This window comes from Myxine glutinosa, chromosome 8 (genome assembly GCF_964187855.1).
Source record: "Myxine glutinosa chromosome 8, kmMyxGlut1.1, whole genome shotgun sequence".
Taxonomy (NCBI): domain Eukaryota; kingdom Metazoa; phylum Chordata; class Myxini; order Myxiniformes; family Myxinidae; genus Myxine; species Myxine glutinosa.
Window position 1 is genome coordinate 89,775,216 of NC_136268.1, and position 21,105 is coordinate 89,796,320.

Below are 21,105 nucleotides of genomic sequence, written 5' to 3' on the forward strand. Positions count from 1 at the left end.
TATATAATGGAGCAAGTGTATGTATGCATGTATGGCTGCTCTATACGCACTTGTTGGACAGCGAGCCTGCCGCGATGCACAATTGTAACCTGAAAAAACAATCATACACCCAACATTTTGGTAAGTCTGTGACATCTTTGGAAGTGTCACATTCACAATCGTCCTGCCCTCCCTAGAAGGTCTCCGTTCGGTGTAAAACAACCTTCGCAACTGTTAAAGGATCATCAAATATCGAAAGGTTGCAGGCAATAGGCGTCATGGGCCTTGTGAAGACAGCAGTGTGTATAGGCCTCAGACTTCAGGCCTCTGGTGACAGTCATATGGGCTAGTGCAAATGGAACGAGAACGGCACTCAGTAGAGAGAATACCTCTGCCAGGTGAACAGTTTACGTTTTGTATCCCAGAGTAGACCAGAAAATCACAATACAGAATCACATTTAATCAAAATCATCCGTCCACAACTTTTTGAGATATCCCGCTATGTATCGTTTTTGGCCTTATCTCCCAATGGTGAAGAATCACTTAAAATTTATACGAGCCGGATCCGAATCCGAAACTTCACCAACATCTAATCATTTTGTCCTTGTCACATACAGTGCATTCAGAAAGTATTCAGACCCCTTCACTTTTTCACATTTTGTTATGTTGCGGCCTTATGCTGAAATCGTTTAAATTCATTTTTTCCCTCATCAATCTACACTCAATACCCCATAATGACAAAGAGAAAACAAGATTTTAGAAAGTTTTGCAAATTTATTAAGAAGAAAAAACTGAAATATGACTGACATAGGTATTCAGACCCTTTGCTGTGACACTTGAAATTTAGCTCAGGTGCCTCCCATTTCTCTTGATCATCTTTGAGATGTTTCTATACCTTGATTGGAGTCCACCTGTGGTAAATTCAATTGATTGGACATGATTTGGAAAGGCACACACCTGTCTATATAAGGTCTCACAGCTGACAATGCATATCAGAGCAAAAACCAAGCCATGAGGGCGAAGGAACTGCCTGCAGAGCTCAGAGACAGGATTGTGTCGAGGCACAGATCTGGGGAAGCCCACAAAAAAATTTCTGCTGCATTGAAGGTTCCCAAGAGCACAGTGGCCTCCATAATTCTTAAATGGAAGAAGTTTGGAACAACTAGGACTCTTCCTAGAGCTGGCCGCCCGGCCAAACTGAACAACCGGGGGAGAAGGGCCTTGGTAAGAGAGGTGACCAAGAACCCGATGGTCACTCTGGCTGAGCTCCAGAGATCCTGTGTGGAGATGGGAGAAACTTCCAGAAGGACAACCATCACTGCAACACTCCACCGATCTGGGCTTTATGGCAGAGTGGCCAGACGGAAGCCAAACAGTTCAATTTTGGTTTCATCAGACCACAGAATCTTGTTTCTCACAGTCTGAGAGTCCTTTCGGTGCTTTTTTGCAAACTCCAAGCGGGCTGTCATGTGTCTTTCACTGAGGAGAGGCTTCCGTCTGGCCACTCTGCCATAAAGCCCAGATGTGGTCCGAATCCGTCCACAACTTTCTGAGATATTTTGTTCACAAACGGACAGACAGACAGACAGGGGTGAAAACATAACCTCCATCCACCTTTGGTGGCGGAGGTAATTATCCGAGCTACTGTATGTAATATAATTACAATGTATTATACATGCGCATAAGCGGTACGCATGTTTTTGCTTCATTTACATCACCCGGGAATTTTAAAACTTTTTGGGAGTGATTGAGGCAGCGGTCTGTTGCCAATACACCACCCAAATAAATAAAGGGATGTGTCAGAAGAACGTGTTGCATGCTTGGAACATGATCGCCCATATGGCCGGAACTCTAATAGTATTAATAACGACCAATTTAACATATTGTATTAAAATGCTGTCCATTTAATATGTTCTTAAGCTGAAGATTATCACTACAAAAAGAATACTAGTAATTTTTCAATGCAAAACTAAAATCTGTTAACTCCTCTGTAGCTCTTTTCCTCTTCCCCAATATGTTCCCACAATCTGAATGAAAATAAGATCAAGCGCATTACCTTTGAGACAGGTTTTTAGTGGGTGCAAAACATCTTCAAATGATCTCGAAAGTGTATTGGTAAGCTTCAATGTGTGCATGCGGTGCTCACACATGTGTCTGCAGACCATCCCAGCCAGTGTTACCATCCAGGTGACGGACGTGAACGACAATTCCCCTACTTTTGTGGGTTTGCCCTACCAGAAAGATCTGCCAGAAGTAAGGAATGATTTTCTTTTTTTATTATAGATCACAAAGCATTGAAGGTTTTATAAAGTCTTTTTTGAATATTGCTATAATAAACCAATCAATATTGGTTATGTTAAAGCCCAGTCTGGTAGGTATGGTATGTTGAGGTTGTGCACCTGCCTTCTTAATGGTCTGGGTTCGATATCCGACCAATATCCGACTATAAACTGTGGGATTACTGCTTTTTTAAAGTCTTTAAAAAAAAAAGTCTTTGGTATGAACTTGGCGGTGGTTGGGTTCGAACCACCGACCTCTGAGACTCAGTGCGAACACTTTAACCATTGTGCCACCAGGTCTGGTTAAATAGGTACAAATTCCTACCTTGACTCTCTCAGCCACCTGCACTTGGAAAACATAGCGAGAATGCCAAAAGCCCCTCAACATGAGTGTCCTGCAGGAGGGTAGTGTCCTGCAGTGAACTCTAAATAACAAGTTTGATCATGATGATACAGGGGCTACAAATAACAGGGTTTTTGAGATCATAAATCAGTCACAGGTAAGGTAAACCAACTTAATAAGGTAGAACAGCTCGTGAGTTAAACGGCTCTGGAACCTACCTGCTCCTGGAAATGAAAAGTCTGGTGTCTGGAAAGTATATTTTTGGACTTTGACCTATCAATGACCCACTTAAAATGTGAGTTGGCACACACACAATATTGAGAACGTCTACTGTTGACAATGTTCATGTGATGACAACGTTTTGTAAAAACCGCCCATCAGTTTTGAAATGTTCATGGATACCGACCAACAAAGAGATGCCTTCAGCAGTTTCCGAGAATATTTTTTAATTATTTGCCTGAATCCAAGATGGCTGCCATACCACGTGACCTATGACGTCACAATTATCATTAAAACAATCTGCATGGGTGTCACTCCTATCCTGAAAGTTTTGTCTCAATCGGACATATGGTTGCTGAGAAAACCGACGTTCAGCCCGTACGGACGAACAGACAACCCGAAAACATAATGCCTCCGGCCACCTTCGGGGGCGGAGGCATAAAAGGACAGACAGACATACTGTAGCCATTGTAAAACTCTGTCTCCCGCTGCACAAGGGGATGGGATAATTACATTACCAACCATTCCATTCAAGCAAAGCAAAAATCACAACAAAATACAGAAATTCTATATTCATCACAATATAGTTGGAGGCTTTGCCAACTGGCACCATTCCGTGGAATTCTCCTGCTGCTTAAATGCAAATCGACTTTCCTGGCACTGCATACAATGCAACTGCAATAACAAAATGTTAATCGAACATTTTAATGCTGTTCTTCATGACCTTGTTTGTTATCTCCGGCACCAAAGGTGGATGGAGGTTATGTTTTCACCCCTGTCTGTATGTCTGTCCGTTTGTCTGTGAACAAAACATCTCAAAAAGTTGTGGACGGATTCGGACGATATTTAGCAGAGATGTAGCGTATGTGACAAGGACGAAATTATTAGATTTTGGTGAAGATCCAGATCCGACTACTAGAATTTTAAAGTGATTCTTCACCATTGGGAGATAGGGCCAAAGACGATACATAGCAGGATATCTCAAAAAGTTATGGACGGATTTGGACGAAACTTGTTGGACAGTTTGGGAGTCTGACAAAGATGATTCGATTCGGTTTTGGTAAAGCTTTGAATATGGATTCGGATATGAGAATTATTTATTTTTTAAGTGATTCTTAACCATTGGGAGATGGGGCCAAAAACTATACATAGCAGGATATCTCAAAAAGTTGTGGACGGATTTGGACGAAACTTGTTGGACAGGTTGGGTGCGTGACAAGGAAGAGTCGATTCAATTTTGGTGAAGATACGCATCCGGATCCAGCCAGTAGATTTTTTTTCAAGTGATTCTTCACCATTGAGTGATATGGCCAACCAGGCGGAGGTATAGTGTTCAAAGTAATACACCCAAGTTTATATTGCTACTATCCCCTGTATGCGTGCGTTGTGTTTTGTGTGCGTTGAGTTTTATGTGCGTTGTGTTTTGTGTGTGCTGTGTTTGTGTGTGCTGTGTTTGTGTGTGCTGTGTTTGTGTGTGCTGTGTTTGTGTGTGCTTTATTTTGTGTGCGTTTTGTTTTCTGTGCATTTTATTTTCTGTGCATTGTGTTGTGTTTTGTGTGCGTTTTGTTTTGTGTGCGTTTTGTTTTCTGTGCATTGTGTTGTATTTTGTGTGTGCTTTGTTTTGTGTTTGTTGTTTTGTGTTTGTTGTTTTGTGTGTCGTGTCTAAGAAATTATGCAATGATTGCACATGAGAGCAGAAAGAGCAGGAGATAACAAAATTATTTGTTCTCAGAGCATTCATTCACATGAAACATTTTATTAGTCCGTCCCCTGCATAGCAGTAGATGGCGTTTTATAATCACTTCTGTGTGGCTGCTTGTGTGTAGGTCTGTCCGAGCCATAACTTTTTTTTACCATTTGACCTATTGTGATCAAATTTCACCAAAGCCTTAGTATGACAACATGGAGAAGGCAAATTAATAATTTGAGCAAAAGGTCAAAAGTCAGCGTCACATTAAATCGTTAATTTTCATCTGAATGACCTGAAATTTAAAGAATTTGCATATTGGGTCACTGGATTGGTTCACCAATCAAAAGCTAGAAGCTGATTGTTTTGGGGTTTTTTCGATCAAAAGGCCGAAGGTTAAGTTTGCGTAAAATCACCAATTTTCTCCCGATTGACCTGAAATTTTAAGAATTTGCAAATTGTGTCACTGAATTGGTTTACAAATCAAAAGCTAGAAGCTGATTTTTTTTTTAGATTTAAAGCTCAAAGGTCAAGGCTGCATAAGATCATCAATTTTCATTTTGCATTTATTTTTAAACTGTTTTCGTTATTTTGAGCATATGGAAGAAGAATAAGAAGATGTTTGAATACAAACAGACGTGGACGGGCTTTGCATTTTCAGATGATTTCTAGTTTTGTTTATATCGGTTAACGTTTTTTCTTGTTAACAAGAACACAAGAAAAAGAAGCATTCTTCTGATTCTGATCTGTAATCAAATTGAGACCAGAGAGACATGACAAAAGTTAGACAGCGCAGAGTTTTTATTGCGAGTCTGATCTTTTTTTTCTTCTTTTTTTCTTCTTTTTTTGTATACTGAATCAAGGCTCGTGAAAGAGCTAACATTTATTTCACAAACAAATCAACCAGACAAACAAAATATATAAAAAAGAGGTAGCGGAAGACAAGATGGGGAGAGAAGGGGAAGCACACAAACACAACATTTGAGAGCAGGGAGAAGTGTGGGAGGGAGAGGGCTTGGGGGGAGGAGGCGTGGGAAGGGGGTGGGGGGAGAGGTATAAAACACAAGGGGACCGAAATTAGCGGGGGTAGAAAAGATCAAGGTTTTGGATGGGGGAAGATAAGAGATGGTGGTGAACAGCTGTTATAAAGACCTGGAGGGTGGAGTGGGATTGAAGAGAGTGAGGGAGTTTGTTCCAGAGGCGGGAGAAAAGAGGAATGAAGGAGTGAAGGTGAGCAGAAAGTCTTGATTTTGGCAGTTTAACCATAAGAGGGTTGCAGGCAGATCTTGTGCGACCTGTAGGAATATTTGGGGGACAGAGCCCAGAGAGAGCTGGGGGGGCAAGGCCAGAGAGGAGTCGGTAGAAGATGGAAAGACCACCAACCTGCCTGCGGTGAGTGAGTGAAAGGCCCTTGGAGTTAGCTTCATCGCGGGAGATTCCAATGATTCTGAACGCTTTGGTTTCAACAGCGTGAAGACGAGCTAGGTGTGAGGCAGGAGCACCAGACCAGAGGGGAGAGCAGTATTCCATAGAGCTGCGGATGAAAGCCTTGTAAGTGGTGAGGAGCTCAGGTGTACCAAGGAAGGACTTCGCACGACGGAGGATGCCCAGTCGGTGACTGGCTTTGGAGGCCAGATTTGAAATGTGGTTTTCCCAGGAAAGATCATGGCAGATAGTGAGACCCAAAATATTGAGTGACAGAACTTCTTGGAGAGGATTATTAAGAAAGTGGATGGGAGGGTTGTCCAGTCGGTCTTTTCGGAGAGACATCGTAAGAGTGTGAGATTTGTCAGGATTGAAAGACATGTTCCATTTGTTTGCCCAGTCTGTGATTTTGTCCAGGTCTGCAGAGAGTGAGGAGGCTGCAGACTGCCGATCTGAGGGATGAGGAATGGAGCGACAGAGAGTAGAGTCATCAGCAAAGAGATAGAGAGGATTTTCAAGAGAGTCAGAGAGATCATTGATGAAGACCAGAAAAAGCACAGGGCCCAGAACACTGCCTTGGGGAACTTCAGCCTGAACAGGAAGAGGAGATGAGAGAAACCCATTCAGGGCCACACGTTGACTACGACCAGAGAGGAAGTCCACCAGCCATGCGTGGAGATTTCCATGGATACCAAAGGAGGAGATTTTGGTGAGCAGAGCGGGGTGCCAGACCGTATCGAAGGCACGTGAAATGTCAAGGGAGACAGCTCTAATTTCCTGTTTGGCATTGAGGACCTCCATCCATTGTTGAGAAAGCAGAAGTAGCATGTCCAGAGTAGAGTGACCAGGTCTGAAACCAAATTGATGGTCAGAGATCAAGCCATTGGAGAAGAGGAAAGATTTCATATCTGAAGCAATGATAGATTCCATGACTTTGCTGATAATTGGGAGAAGGCTGATTTTCTCTTTTTCATTAGAGATTGGTGATTTTCAGGATTAGATACGTGAAGTTATGTTGCCTCATATTTTCAACAATTGAAATAGAATGATTTATTCATGAAGTTTGGAATTTCTTATGGTTGGCAGGATAGCCTGGAGGTATGCACACTTACCTCTGAGTACATTAAAATATTGGTTCAACTATGAACTGTCATCCTGGTGTTTCGCAGGCAGGACGAGGCATAAGTTTGTGTTACGTCCCTCGGATGGATGTTAAACGTTGTGTCCTTTCTGCTAGCATTAGTTGGTGGATGCTGAAGATCCTGTGGGTGTCCTTCACAAAGCGCAGGCGAGCCAATGTCGGCACCGTAGTCAAATTCCAAATTCGTCCACTAACCCACAGGGGGATCTGCATCAGCGCCACAGCTGCTCTGGCCCCTGAACCCTGACCTCCTCTACTAGCGAACAAGGAAAAAAAAGACGTAAGATGTCATAGCACCCATGGTTTTAGCAATTTTGCTGTATGGATTTTAAGGCCCCCAGTCGTCTATCTTTGGTTGGATTACAAAACAAAATCCTTTGCATATGTCTATGCTCATGTATTGTATTTGTGCCAAGTTTAAACAAAATTGGTCCATGCATGACCGAGAAATGGTTGGGGACACGTTTAAGTAACAAAATGGCCGCCAGTCGGCCATATTGGATCTGATCTCGAAAATAAATGACGTCAATATACAAGCCAACATTCATTTTCTGTTTGCAAAGTTTGAACAACATTGGTAAATGCATTTCCGAGACATAGTTGAGTGCGTGTTCACTACCAGGATTTTACAACTAAAATGGCCACCAGTCTACCAGTCGGCCATCTTTGATCAGATCGCAAAATAAAATGAGGTGCACTGTATGCCATCATGTACTCTGCTTGTGCCAACTTTGAACAAAATCGGACCATGCATGTCTGAGAAATGGTTGGGGACACGTTTAACTAACGACACGGCTGCCAGTAGGCCATCTTGGATCTGGTATCGAAAAAAAATGACGTGCATATGTAAGCCGTCATTTATTATCTGTTTGCCATGTTTTAACAAGATCAGTTGTTGAGGAGATCAAGAAATTGTTGTGGACGAGTTCAACATCAGGTTTTTACAACTAAAATGGCCGCCAGTCGGCCATATTTGATCGCATCGTGAAACAGAATGATGTGCATATGTATACCATCATGTGTTGTCTTTACGCCAAGTATGAACAAAATCGGTCCATACATCTCCAAGATGTGGTTGCGGACACATGCACAAACACACACACACAGACAGACAGACAGACAGACAGACACACACACACACACACACACACACACACACACACACACACACACAAGACAATGGACAAGACGACGGACAAGACTACCCAATGCATAAGCCCCCGTTTCGGACTAAGTCCAATGGGGGCTAAATAATGCCACCCGCAGCCATGTGCTGCAAATGAAGAAGGAATAGTAATTCTGCCTTTTCATTTTTAGTTATTTTTTGCTCCGTGTTTTTCAGGATACAGCTGTTGGCACGACGTTGTTCACAGTCAGGGCAATAGATCCGGACCAGGGCACGGGGGGTTCTGTGCTTTTTTCTCTCCAGCCACTGTCCGACTTTTTCCGACTAGATGGTGCACGTGGTCATGTCACCTTGGCTCAGACTCTAGATTTTGAGAACACTGAGGTGCACCAGCTTCGTATCAATGCTACGGTTTGTACAGGGGATCTCCGTCTCATTCACAAGTTATCTTCAGGGTTCACGGATTTTTTACTACATTAAAAATCATTTTAATCAGTTTTGTTGACATGTTTGGTCTGCATACAGGACCAAGACTTGAGAAGTCCACTCTCTACCATCACTACGCTGCTCATCTCAGTATTAGATGTTCAGGATACAGAACCCACCTTTCTTGGCCTGCCTTATGGAACGAGCATACCTGAGAATTCCCCAAAGGTGGGTCAAAGATTTCTCGTGCACTCCGATGCTGAATGGTTTGGAATATAAATTGAAATCCTTCTTTGCTTGTTCTCTTGGAATGTATATTTATCCGCAATATGCATCTACAGTATTTAACCAATTCTTTACCTAACTAGGATTCAACTACAGTTGTGGCCAAAAATATTGGCACCCTTGCACTTGTTTCAAAGAACTCACAATTTTCTCTAAAAATAAGTTGAAATCGACAAAGGTATTTGGTCTCCACAATTCATTATTTCACTGTTAATATTACAGAACCTTTGTTTTTGATTATTTGTGTATCATTTTAAATCAGAAAATAAAAGAAATGACATTGACAAAATTATTGACACCCTTGACTTAATATTTGGTAGCACAACCTTTGTACAAAATAACTGCAGTCGAGCTCTTCCTATAGCCATGAATGAGCTTCCTACACCTCTCTACTGGCAGGTTGACCTACTCTTCTTGTGCAAACTGCTCCAGTTCTCCCAGATTTGAAGGGTGCCTTCTCCCAACTGCTGTTTTCACATCTCCCCACAGGTGTTCAATGGGATTTCAATCTGGACTCATTGCTGGCCACTTCAGAACAGTCCAGCGTTTTGTCTTGAACCATTCCTGGGTGCTTTTAGAAGTGTGTTTGGGTCATTGTCCTGCTGCAAGACCCATGGCCTTCGACGGAGACCCAGCTTTCTGACACTGGGTTGAACATTGTGCTCCAAAAGGCCTTGGTAATCTCCTGATTTCATGATGAGATGCACACATTCAAGGCACCCAGTGCAGAGGCAGCGCAGCAACCCCAAAACATCACTGAACCTCCTTCATCTTTGACTGTAGGGAAGGTGTTCTTTTCTTTGAAGAAATGGTGAATTATTTGAAAAAAGTGCAAGGATGCCAATATTTTTAGCCACGACTGTATATCTTGTTCTACCCATTCCATCATAAGAGAGGCATGGCTGCTGACTGCCCTCCCCCCCCCCTCTCCGACCACTCCATGCATACCTTGTCCCTTTCGTCCCTCCATTCTCCACACTTCCTTCTCTCCCCTAACCTAGTTTTCTCTCCTATCATCCCAATTTCTCCTACTTTTCTCAATTATATTATGTTAATTTATGCAACACCCCTTGCCCCCATTCCCAAGCATCTATCTATAATTCCAGTAATCTCTGTATGTCTGTGTGTATGTCTGTGTGTCTGTGACCGCTGTTTCTCGACAACCACGGGTCCGATATACTTGAAACTTGCCAGGTATATTGCTGGGGACCCGAGGATGTGCCTTTTCAAGGTTTCATATTAATCGGACAAGTAGTTACCGAGCTATGGCGATTTAGCCGTTCGCCGTTCGCTTTGGCTTTGCGAATGGACCAAACCATTTCATGTAAATAGAGGGGGGGGGGGGGGGGTTCTGTGGTCGTTGCGAATGGACCAAACCATTTCATGTAAATAGAGGGGGGGGGTTCTGTGGTCGTTACTGCCACGTGGTTTCAAAGTTTTTTTTTTGTTGTTGTTGTTTGCACGCATGTTTTTTTGCACGCACGTACGGGCACCCACGTACGGGCACGTCCTAGTACATAATAAAGAGATGACTCCTAAATTGGGAAGAAAATTATTCTAATCAGATAATGTAACATATAAAACACAATGTGTGTTTGTACGTTTGCACCGATGCCTGGTGTCTGTCCCCTTTCACAAGGGTAGGTTTTAAAGGCTTTGAGTAGGGTTTTAGTAGGGATTTGAGTAGGGATTTAAAGACCAATCCTTAATACGATTGTGTTCACTAAGGTCAAATGATTCTGAATACCCCAAGAACCCAAAAAACCCCGAGGACCCAAAAGACCCCAAGGACCCAAAAGACCCCAAACACCCTAAAGACCCAAAATACCCTGAGGACCCAAAAGACCCAGAGGACCCAAAATACCCCAAGGACTCAAAATACCCCAAGGACTCAAAAGACCCCAAAATACCCTGAGGACCCAAAAGACCCAGAGGACCCAAAACGACCCTAAAAACTACAAAGACATTCAGAGACCCAAAAGACCTTGAGGTCCCCCAAAGACCCAAAATGTCCATAATGACCCTGATGATTCAGAGGAACCAAAATACCCCAAGTACCAACAAGACCCAAAAGACCCCAAGGACACAAAATAACCAGAGGACCCAAAAGACCAAAAGGAAACAGAGGGCCCAGAAGACTCAAAAGATCTCGAGTACCTAAAAGACCAAGAGAACCAAAAGACCTGAGGACCAAAAATACCCCAAAGACCCAACAGACCCAAAATACCCCAAAGACCCCAAAGACTCTGAGGACCCAGAGGACCCAAAAGACCACGAGGACCCAAAGGACCCAAAATACACAGAAGACACAAAATATCCCCAGGACCCAAAAGACCAAAAGCACTGATGACCCAAAAGACCCAGAGGACCCAAAAGACCCCAAGGGCCCAAAAGACCCTGAGGATCCAAATACCCAAAAGACCCCAAGGACCCAAAAGACCAAGAGGACCCAAAATACCATGAACGCCCAAAAGACCCAAGAATCCAAAATAACCAAATAACCCAAAATACCCAAAAGAACAATAATTACATCTTCTATTAGAATTGTAGATGGTAATTTGCAAAACGAGCATCAAGGGCGATGTACAGAAGCGTTTAAAAAACAAAAAAACAAACAAAAAAAACAATAAAATACGCAGGAAGGTGAATTTCACTGCACATGATGTGCAACACCCACAGAGTAAAACGAGTGTTCATTTACAGACTTGGCATTTAATATGGAATTTTTTTTTCTTTCTTGACGTGGGTTTACTTTCTTAACTCAGTATATCAATCTGGTGAGTTTCTTTCACACTTTGGTGATTTATTTGTTAAAAGAACCATGTCACTGATTGTCTGTCGCAGCAAGAAGTCAACAACAGGATTATATCACAGGTGGCGTGGCAAAATGTACGGACAGGTGCATTTGATTATTGGCTTCACAGTCGGGTATACAAGGGTTGTTGCGTTCTGTATCAGTGGAAAACAACTGCTGCACGTCTCCAAAAGTTATTGCCGCTTCCTCTGGAGATGGTCCGTCAACTCGACAATGCTGTTTGTCATGGAGTGGTGGCTTTACGAAATTACGGCATGAAACAGTGTGCTCTTGCTCGGCAGTGTGGCATCACTCAAGGTCACGTGTCAAAGATCCTGAAACGAAATGCTCAGAGGGGTGTCCCTACTCCAATACCGAGGCCACGACGTCCCTGCAGAACCACAAGGAGGGATGATCGCCAGCTGCACCGGTTAGTCCACAATGGCCGTACCAATTCAGCTAATCGGCTTAGGGCTGAGTGGCAGCAACTGACAAATGTGCCTGTATCCAGAAGGCTAGTCAACCAACGACTGGTTCAAGCAGGCTATCGTGCCAGGCGTCCCCTGAGAAAGCCACGCCTGACCAGACAACACCGCCAGCGCCGATTGCAGTGGGCCAGAGAGCACCGTCAATGGCAGCCAGGACACTGGAATCACGTGATCTTCAGTGACAAGTCTAGATTTCTGGTCTATCATCAAGATGGCCGCGTCCGAGTGCGCAGACAAGTGCATGAAGCCTACCACAAAGATTGTATAGTGCCAAGAGTCCAAGCTGGAGGTGGTGGGGTGACCGTTTGGGCTGCTTTTCATGCCAGGGGCAAAAGTGACCTGGTTGTTCTGAATGGAAACCTGAACCAGTTCAAGTACAGGACCATTCTGGAAGAAACATTGCTTCCATTTGCTCGTGCAGCCTTTCGAGGAAACTTTGTCTTCCAAGATGACAATGCACGGCCTCATCGTGCTCGCATGATCCAACACTTTCTTGCTGACCATGGTGTAGAGCATATCGAGTGGCCTGCCATGTCCCCGGATATGAATCCGATAGAGAACTTGTGGGCAGAATTAACGCGTCAAATCGACCACTTGGACCAGCAGCCGACCTCTGTGCGTGAATTGCAGCAGGCTATTGTCATTGCATGGCAAGGGATTCCTGTCCAAACCTTGGCAAATCTCGTGAACAGCATGCCTCAACGTGTACGTGCTCTCCTGAATGCTCGTGGGGGTTACACGAAGTACTGAACTGTAATTTTACTGTCCGTAATCCCAGTCGTAATTTAACTTTTGTTTTTGTTAAAAAAAAAATTGGCTAATGTGCAAAATAAATAGATACTTCTGGAAAACGTAGAGAAGTTTAACACAGTACTGTCCATGAATTGAGTTCGATATCAGTTTACATCACTTTCAAGGATCAATTTATTTGTTTCGAAATGTCAAATGTGGTTTTTGTTTCTTTTAAAGGTCACTTTAACAAAATCTAGAATAATTTCAACATAATTCCAATGAACTTTTGGTTCTAAGACATCTTGAAAAGTAAGTTCACCCCCACCAAAAAAATATTCCATATTAAATGCCAAGTCTGTACATCGATAGGATATCATAAATACAGAAGTTATAAGCATACTTGATGCTAGGCGAAGGCTTCAGACTTGAGTATCTGGGTGGAACAGTGACCAGAGATGGTAAGTCAGAGGCAGAGGTGCGGAGCAGGATTCAGGTGGATGCAAATGCATGGAGGAGGGGGAGTGTGTAATGGTAGACATAAAGATTTCAAGGAGATTGAAAGGAAAGTTTCTGATATCGTATGTAATGCTGGCTTACCTTTATGGTCTGGAGACACTGACAGAGAGACAACAGTCAGTGGCTGCATGTTTGCTAAACCAACTGGGTCAGGAGGATTGCGGGAGTGAAGAGGGTGGATAGAAGGAGAATGGATGAACTATCAATCAGTACGTTGGTGGAGAGAATGAGCTTTTTATATTAGATATACTCACCCTAAAATAAACTGTGCATGGATATAAATTGTCTTTCTTTTTAGACTGTGCGACACAAGAAACTAGAATGGCACTCAGTAGAGAGCATACGGTATATATATATATATATATATATATATATATATATATATATATATATATATATATATATATATTATATATATATATTGTATACAAGATCGGGGCTCGTGTACGAGCTAACATTAATCACAAAAATGGAAACGGACACACACAAAACATACAATAAAGTAGTCAGGTTCACTATGTTAACAAATATAATTTCGTTCAAAATTTTGGGAGATGAGCAAACCTGTACATTTTTGGAATCATCAGAGCATGGAGAATCCGAAAATCAATGTTGGCATTTGCACAGACACAGATTTTGGATTTTCAAAATGGCCGCCATGAAATACATATTTTGTGCGATCTCGGCTTCTAGTCAACCTAGAGACTTAATTAAATATGCTAATCCTATGTTTTCTGGGTCAAGGAATCCAATAAAGGCCTCAAAATAGTGCTCAGGATTATAGAAAAGCAACAAACAAAGGTAATTGAAAACCATTGTCTTTATATTTGTGATATAACTGCATTACATAATACATGATATTTCAAGTCCTTTGAAGTTATAGGTTTGGGTTTATAAAGCAAGAAAGCAGCCTTGTTAGTATCAGATTGAACTATAAGTCCTACACACAGGATCTACTAGGTCTATACCGTTCAGGAATATGCTTTTACAGATCTTCATCACTGTCCTGAGGGTCATTTTCGCAAAGGTGTCTACGCAAATGTAAACATTAATTTTTGGATTCCTCATGCTCTGAATATTCCAAAAATGTGTAGTTTTGCTTATCTCCAAAAATTTTGAACGAAAAAACATAGTTAACCTGACCAAAGGGAGTGGGAGACAAGATGGGGGAGAGAGGGGAAGCATACAAGTACAACAGTAGAGAACAGGGGCATCGGGAGATCTGTGGGAGGAAGAGGGCTTGGGGGGAGGAGGCATGAGAAGGGGGGGGGGGGGATGGGAGAGGTATAAAACACATGGGCACAGCTAGGAGTTTCAGGAAAGAAGTTGGTATTTCAAAAAAGTGGATCTGGGGTGAAATTCGCGGGGGTAGAAAAGATAAAGGTTTTGGATGGGGGAAGATAAGAGATGGTGGTGAACAGCTGTTTTAAAGACGTGGATGGAGGCGGGATTGAAGAGAGTGAGGGAATAGTTAGTTTTGTCATAATCCGTCCATAACTTTAAAAATATCATGCTATATATCGTTTTTACCCTATCAATCAATGGTGAAGAATCACTTGAAAAATAAATAATTCTCGTCATCGGATCCGTATTCGGATCGTCACTAAAATTGAACCAATTCGTCCTTATTGCACACCGAACCGAACCTGTCCACCAAGCTTCGTCCGAATCCGTCCATAACCTTTGGAGATATCGTGCTGTATATCGGTTTTAGCCTGATCTCTCATTGGTGAAAAATCACTCAAAAATTATATTATCAAGATCCGGATCTTCACCGAAATTGAATTTGTCCTTGTCACACAGCCAACTTGTCCACCAAATTTCTTTTGAATCTGTCCACAACCTTTTGAGATATTCTGCTCACAGATAAACAAACGCAGATACGGGTGAAAACATAACCTCCATCCACCTTCGGTGGTGGGGTTAAGAAGCAAACATGCAAGTTTACAATGAGCAAAAACCCCACAGCTTTACAGTGCCAATGAATAGACCATTCCTAGTACCTTTTGAACGTCCTCTCTGAGCAGGTTGTCAATGAACACCCACCTGAACAATTTTGATCTTCACGAAGTGGGTCATTGGTCTACACTGTCTACATGTGATGGCAGCGCACAATTTGTGATTGTGACTCTAAAGCTTTCACAGTCATTGGAATCTGCCGTGATGAAGCTAACTCCGAGGGCCTTTCACTCACTCACCGCAGGCAGGTTGGTGGTCTTTCTGTCTTCTACCGACTCCTCTCCGGCCTTGCTCCCCCAGCTCTCTCTGTGCTCTGTCCCCCAAATACTCCTACAGGTCGCACAAGATCTGCCAGCAACTCTCTTCTGGTGAAACTGCCAAAATGAAGACTCTGTGCTCACCTTCACTCCTTCATTCCTCTTTTCTCCCGCCTCTGGAACAAACTCCCCCACTGCCTTCAATCCCTCTCCTCCTTCCAGATCTTTAAAACAGCTGTTCACCACCATCTCTTATCTTCGCCCATACAAAACCTTGATCTTTTCTACCCCCGCTAATTCACCCCAGATACACTTTTCTTAAATACCGACTCCTTTCCTGGAAGTCCTAGCTGTGTCCATGTGTTTTTTTTTACCTCTCCCTCCCCCTCCCTCCCACTTCCCATGCCTCCTCCCTCCAAGCCCTGTCCCTCCCACAGATCTCCCGATGTCCCTGCTCTCAAATGTTGTACTTGTGTGCTTCCCCCTCTCTCCCCATCTTGTCTCCCGCTCCCTTTATTATGTCTTATGTGTCCGTTTGTTTTTATGTGATTAATGTTAGCTCTTACACGAGCCTCGATCTTGTATATAAAAAAAGAAGAAGAAAAAAGCCATTAAAAGTCGTTTTGCATTTTCTCAAAAAGTCAGTCTTTTTCACACTGTCTTCAACAGATGTGTTGTAGGAGAAGGAATGTGATCTCCCTGAAGATGTTTCATTGATTGTACACGTAAACATCTTGCAGGATTGCATCTATGTGATGGCAATGAACATGTTTTTTTCATACCTGTTATAAGGTGCCTTGGCGTGAATGAAGAGCATGATAATTTTTAAATACCTTATTGATTCATCATCTTGTTATAGCTAGAAGGTAATATATTTAGACTTACAATTTTATCCATGCCCGATTGAGTTGAGTGAGTTAGGCGCAGACGTCCTTTTAATCCCTCCAATCAAATTATAAATGCACTTCCATGTAATCAAAATGTTCCCATGAATGATTTAGTTTTATAATGATGTTATAATGTGGGAGGAGGGATATCGATCGACGTCGTGACGTTGAAGAGTGTCGGTCTAGTTTAAAGGTTAATTTGACTCCTGCCTTATGCCCACGATGCACTGTTAGTTATAATGCAACATAAATCCGTTTATGATTATAATTTTGTCGCAGCCTCAGCTCACGATATGGTGTTAATTTACAGGGCACGTCGATTTTAACGGTTCGAGCTAAGGACCAGGACAAAGGCAACCCTCGAGGCATCAAGTTCTCCATTGTTTCTGGTAAGTTTCCTGGTGATTTTGAGACTATTTTACAGCTATGTACACACTTATTTGAGGATCACTTCCTTTCTTTGTTGAACACTTCTTGTTTTGATTTTTTATGCCTCCCTTGACGAAGTCGCCAGAGGCATTATGTTTTCAGGTTGTCCGTCCGTCCGTCCGTCCGTGATAGGTTTCCGTTACAGCGATAACTTGAGAATGGCTGAAGGTATCTTAGTCAAACTTGGCGCAGGTATGTATGATGAAGTAAGGATGAACTTATTAGATTTTGGGGTCATGAGGTCAAAAGCCAAAGGTCAGAGGTCATGGTAGGTAGGACAGCTCTCGCGAGATCACGGCGAGGTCACGTCTTTTCGAAGCTGTTCCATGCGCTCACGCTTTCGAAGCTAAGTGATCTTTCACATTTGTGTTTTTGGCGTATCTTTATCTTTCTTTCGGTGTATGTACCTATTGGGGTGACTTTAATAGGTTTCTCGGTGTTGGTTTTTCATACCTGTGTACAGAATCGTCGGTTTTTTTCGTATCGTGTATTCTGAGGCCTAGTGTAGTGCTAGTAGTAGTAGGCTACCGTGTCCTCAGACCTTGGCTTGAGGCTTTTCTTTTTTGTCTCAGCGGTTCTTCGATCGCGCTGCAACTACTGTCGGTCTCTGTTTTTCACGGTCTTTTCACCCATACTCCCTTGTTTTAAAATTTCAAAAAAAAAACCCAAATTTTTTTTCCTTCCCTGTTCTTATCCACTTGTACGTTCTTATTTGTTCTTGTCGTTCTTCGTTCTTTTGCTCTTTCGTTCTTCGTTATTTGTTCTTTCGTTCTTCGACCACGTTGTTCGAGATCACGTGATCAAGTTGTTAATACATGTTTCATCTGTCCCCTGAAGGAACTTTATTATTATGTCATATTCTATAACACTTTTTTCTACTTCTTCTATAAAAGGATGCTTTCGACTTGCTCACCAATTCTATTCATTCAAAAAAAAAAATCCATCTCTTACAGTGCATCTTTCATTCATTCCCTAAACTCTCCAGAACTCCACCCATCCTTCAGCGTCCTCAAACGTATTTTTGACTCGAATGTCTCAAGAAACTCATTTTGCAATAAATGTTCGTTTCCCATAAATCGTACACTTTTCAAAATCCAATCTCACCCCTCCCCTCCAAATCTTCCCCATCACCCATCTCTGTCAAATCTTCCCCCTTGCCCCTCCCCCCCAAATCTTCCCAAACACCCATCCCTTTCAAATCTCCCCCCCTGCCCCTTCCCTCCTAAACTCCCCCCACACCCCTCCCCTCCGAGACTCTCCCTCACTCCTCCCCTCCTAGACTCCCCTCTCACCCCTCCTCCTCAAAGCGTCCTCCCCGCTTCTTCCCCCTTCCAACTTTCACCTTCATCTTCCTCAACCTTCTGCCTCACTCTTCCCCCTCCTCAAATAACACCTCACTGCGCCTCACCCAAACACCATCAAACCTTTTGTCCGCCACATTCTTCCCTTTCTCCAAGCTATTCTGTAATCTCTGACACACCTGCAACAGCTCTCCCTACCTCTTCCTCCTCTTCCACATCCTGCCCTACCGCTCCCCCCCCCCCCCTGTTCTGTATCCGATGCTCCCCCTTCCTCTTCCTTAACAGTATGGACCTCAAACATCCGGGGCCTTCGCTCAAACTTAACTGATCTCTCCATACAGGTTGCTTCTGACAAACCAGACGTGATCTGCTTTACAGAAACCTTCCTCCTTCATGATGTCTCTGATTCCTTGGTATCTCTCCCAGGTTACTCCCTCCTCCGGTATGATAGACCTGAGCCTCGTTCTGGAGGTGGGGTTGCTATCTTTATAAAAAACTCTCTTCCTCACTCGCCCTGCACTGCCCTCTCTCCACCTCACCCCCAGGAATACCTTTGGCTACGGCTTCCCCTTCGCTCCCACCTTTTGTTCATATGCGTGTTGTACCGTCCACCAAACAGTGATGACTCCATCTACATCTTGCTGTCTGATAATATGGACCAACTTCTATCTACCCATCCCAACTCTCTCTTCCTCATATGTGGTGATTTCAACTGTCACCATGCCAGTTGGCTGGGGGTGGGTACCTCTCTCACCAGCCATGGCTCTTCAGCAAAGGACTTCTGTGACTCACTGGGACTGACACAATCTGTCAATTTCCCAACCCGGATCTCAGTCAACGGAGAATCTTCTCTTCTGGACCTGGTTATGACTAACTTCCCTGAAAATGTCTGCTGCTCTTCTTCTGCTCCAATCGGCTCTTCTGATCATGTGCTTGTTAAAGTGGACTTCTCTCTGACCATTTTCAGAGAGCCTCCTCAGCGTCGACGAGTCTGGCATTTCACTCAGGCCAACTGGCACGGTCTTCAAGCAGCCATCAATCATCTGCACTGGTCTCCCATCTCTACTGCCTCTGACATCAACTCATCCTGGGAATTCTTCCAAAGTAAATTGCGCTCTCTCATGCACAGTTTTATCCCTTCTCGTCTTCAGTTGTCATACCCTTCCTCCCGTCCATGGTACACGGAATCTTGTGGTGAGGCTATTGCCCAGAAACAACTTGCTTTCGTCTCCTGGAAAGCAAATCCAATGGAAGGAAATCTCATTTCCTTTCACAAAGCCCGAAACAAGTGTGTGTCCACCCTCAGGAGAGCCAGGAAACAATATCTCTCCGTCCTCAGGACCGAACTCTCTTATCTGTCTCCCTCTTCCAAATCCTGGTGGCGTCTGGTAAAATCTGTTTCTGGTGTTTGTTCCCCCTCCATCCCCTCCCTCACCTTAAATGGCCACACGGCTGACTCCGCACGTGAAAAAGCCGAATGCCTCAACTCTGTGTTTGCCTCTAAATCTTGTGTCCCAAACCCATCCCTCTCTGTACCCACCGTACCCAGTCGTACCCAGCTGCTCCTGGACTCTGTGTCCTTTCCTCCTGACAAGGTGGAAAAGTGTCTGTCAACCCTCGACTCTGATTCTGCAACTGGACCTGACGACATCAGCCCACGGGTCCTAAAATCATGTTCTTCCGCTCTTTCACTCCCTCTCTCTGTTCTCTTCACCCTCTCTTTTGCTCAAGGTCATCTTCCATCTGCTTGGAAATCTGCCAACATCACCGCTTTGCACAAAAAAGGTGCAAAAACAGATCCCAGCAACTACAGACCAATCAGCCTTCTCCCAATTATCAGCAAGGTCATGGAATCCATCATTGCTTCAGATATGAAATCTTTCCTCTTCTCCAATGGCTTGATCTCTGATCATCAATTTGGTTTCAGACCTGGACACTCCACTCTGGACATGCTGCTTCTGCTTTCTCAGCAATGGATGGAGGTCCTCAATGCCAAACAGGAAATTAGAGCAGTCTCCCTTGACATATCACGTGCCTTCGATACAGTCTGGCACCCCGCTCTGCTCACCAAACTCTCCTCTTTTGGTATCCATGGAAATCTCCACGCATGGCTGGCGGACTTCCTCTCTAGTCGTAGTCAACGTGTGGCCCTGAATGGGTCTCTCTCATCTCCTCTTCCTGTTCAGGCTGGAGTTCCCCAAGGCAGTGTTCTGGGCCCTGTGCTTTTTCTGGTCTTCATCAATGATCTCTCTGACTCTCTTGAAAATCCTCTCTATCTCTTTGCTGACGACTCTACTCTCTGTCGCTCCATTCTTCATCCCTCAGATCGGCAGTCTGCAGCCTCCTCACTCTCTGCAGACCTTGACAAAATCACAGACTGGGCAAACAAGTGGAACATGTCTTTCAATCCTGACAAATCTCACACTCTTACGATGTCTCTCCAAAAAGACCGACTGGACAACCCTCCCATCCACTTTCTGAATAATCTTCTCCAAGAAGTTCTGTCACTCAAGCTTTTGGGTCTCACTATCTGCCATGATCTTTCCTGGAAAAACCACATTTCAAATCTGGCCTCCAAAGCCAGTCGCCGACTGGGCATCCTCCGTCGTGCGAAGTCCTTCCTTGGCACACCTGAGCTCCTCACCACATACAAGGCTTTCATCCACAGCTCAATGGAATACTGCTCTCCCCTCTGGGCTGGTGCTCCTGCCTCACACCTAGCTCGCCTTCGCGCTGTTGAAACCAAAGCATTCAGAATCATTGGAATCTCCCGCAATGAAGCTAACTCCAAGGGCCTCTCACTCACTCACCGCAGGCAGGTTGGTGGTCTTT

At 43.7% G+C, this 21,105-nt stretch overlaps 1 protein-coding gene across 1 annotated transcript in view; it reads left to right on the forward strand.

Moving 5' to 3' along the window:
- LOC137416665 (cadherin-23) overlaps positions 1 to 21,105 on the forward strand; it is a 311,457-nt gene that overhangs the window by 36,867 nt on the left and 253,485 nt on the right. The window contains exons 9-12 of the mRNA XM_078783975.1: positions 2,140 to 2,232; positions 8,416 to 8,610; positions 8,725 to 8,853; positions 16,854 to 16,932. Coding sequence (XP_078640101.1) covers positions 2,140 to 2,232; positions 8,416 to 8,610; positions 8,725 to 8,853; positions 16,854 to 16,932 — 496 coding nt within the window. The remainder of the gene's footprint in view (positions 1 to 2,139; positions 2,233 to 8,415; positions 8,611 to 8,724; positions 8,854 to 16,853; positions 16,933 to 21,105) is intronic.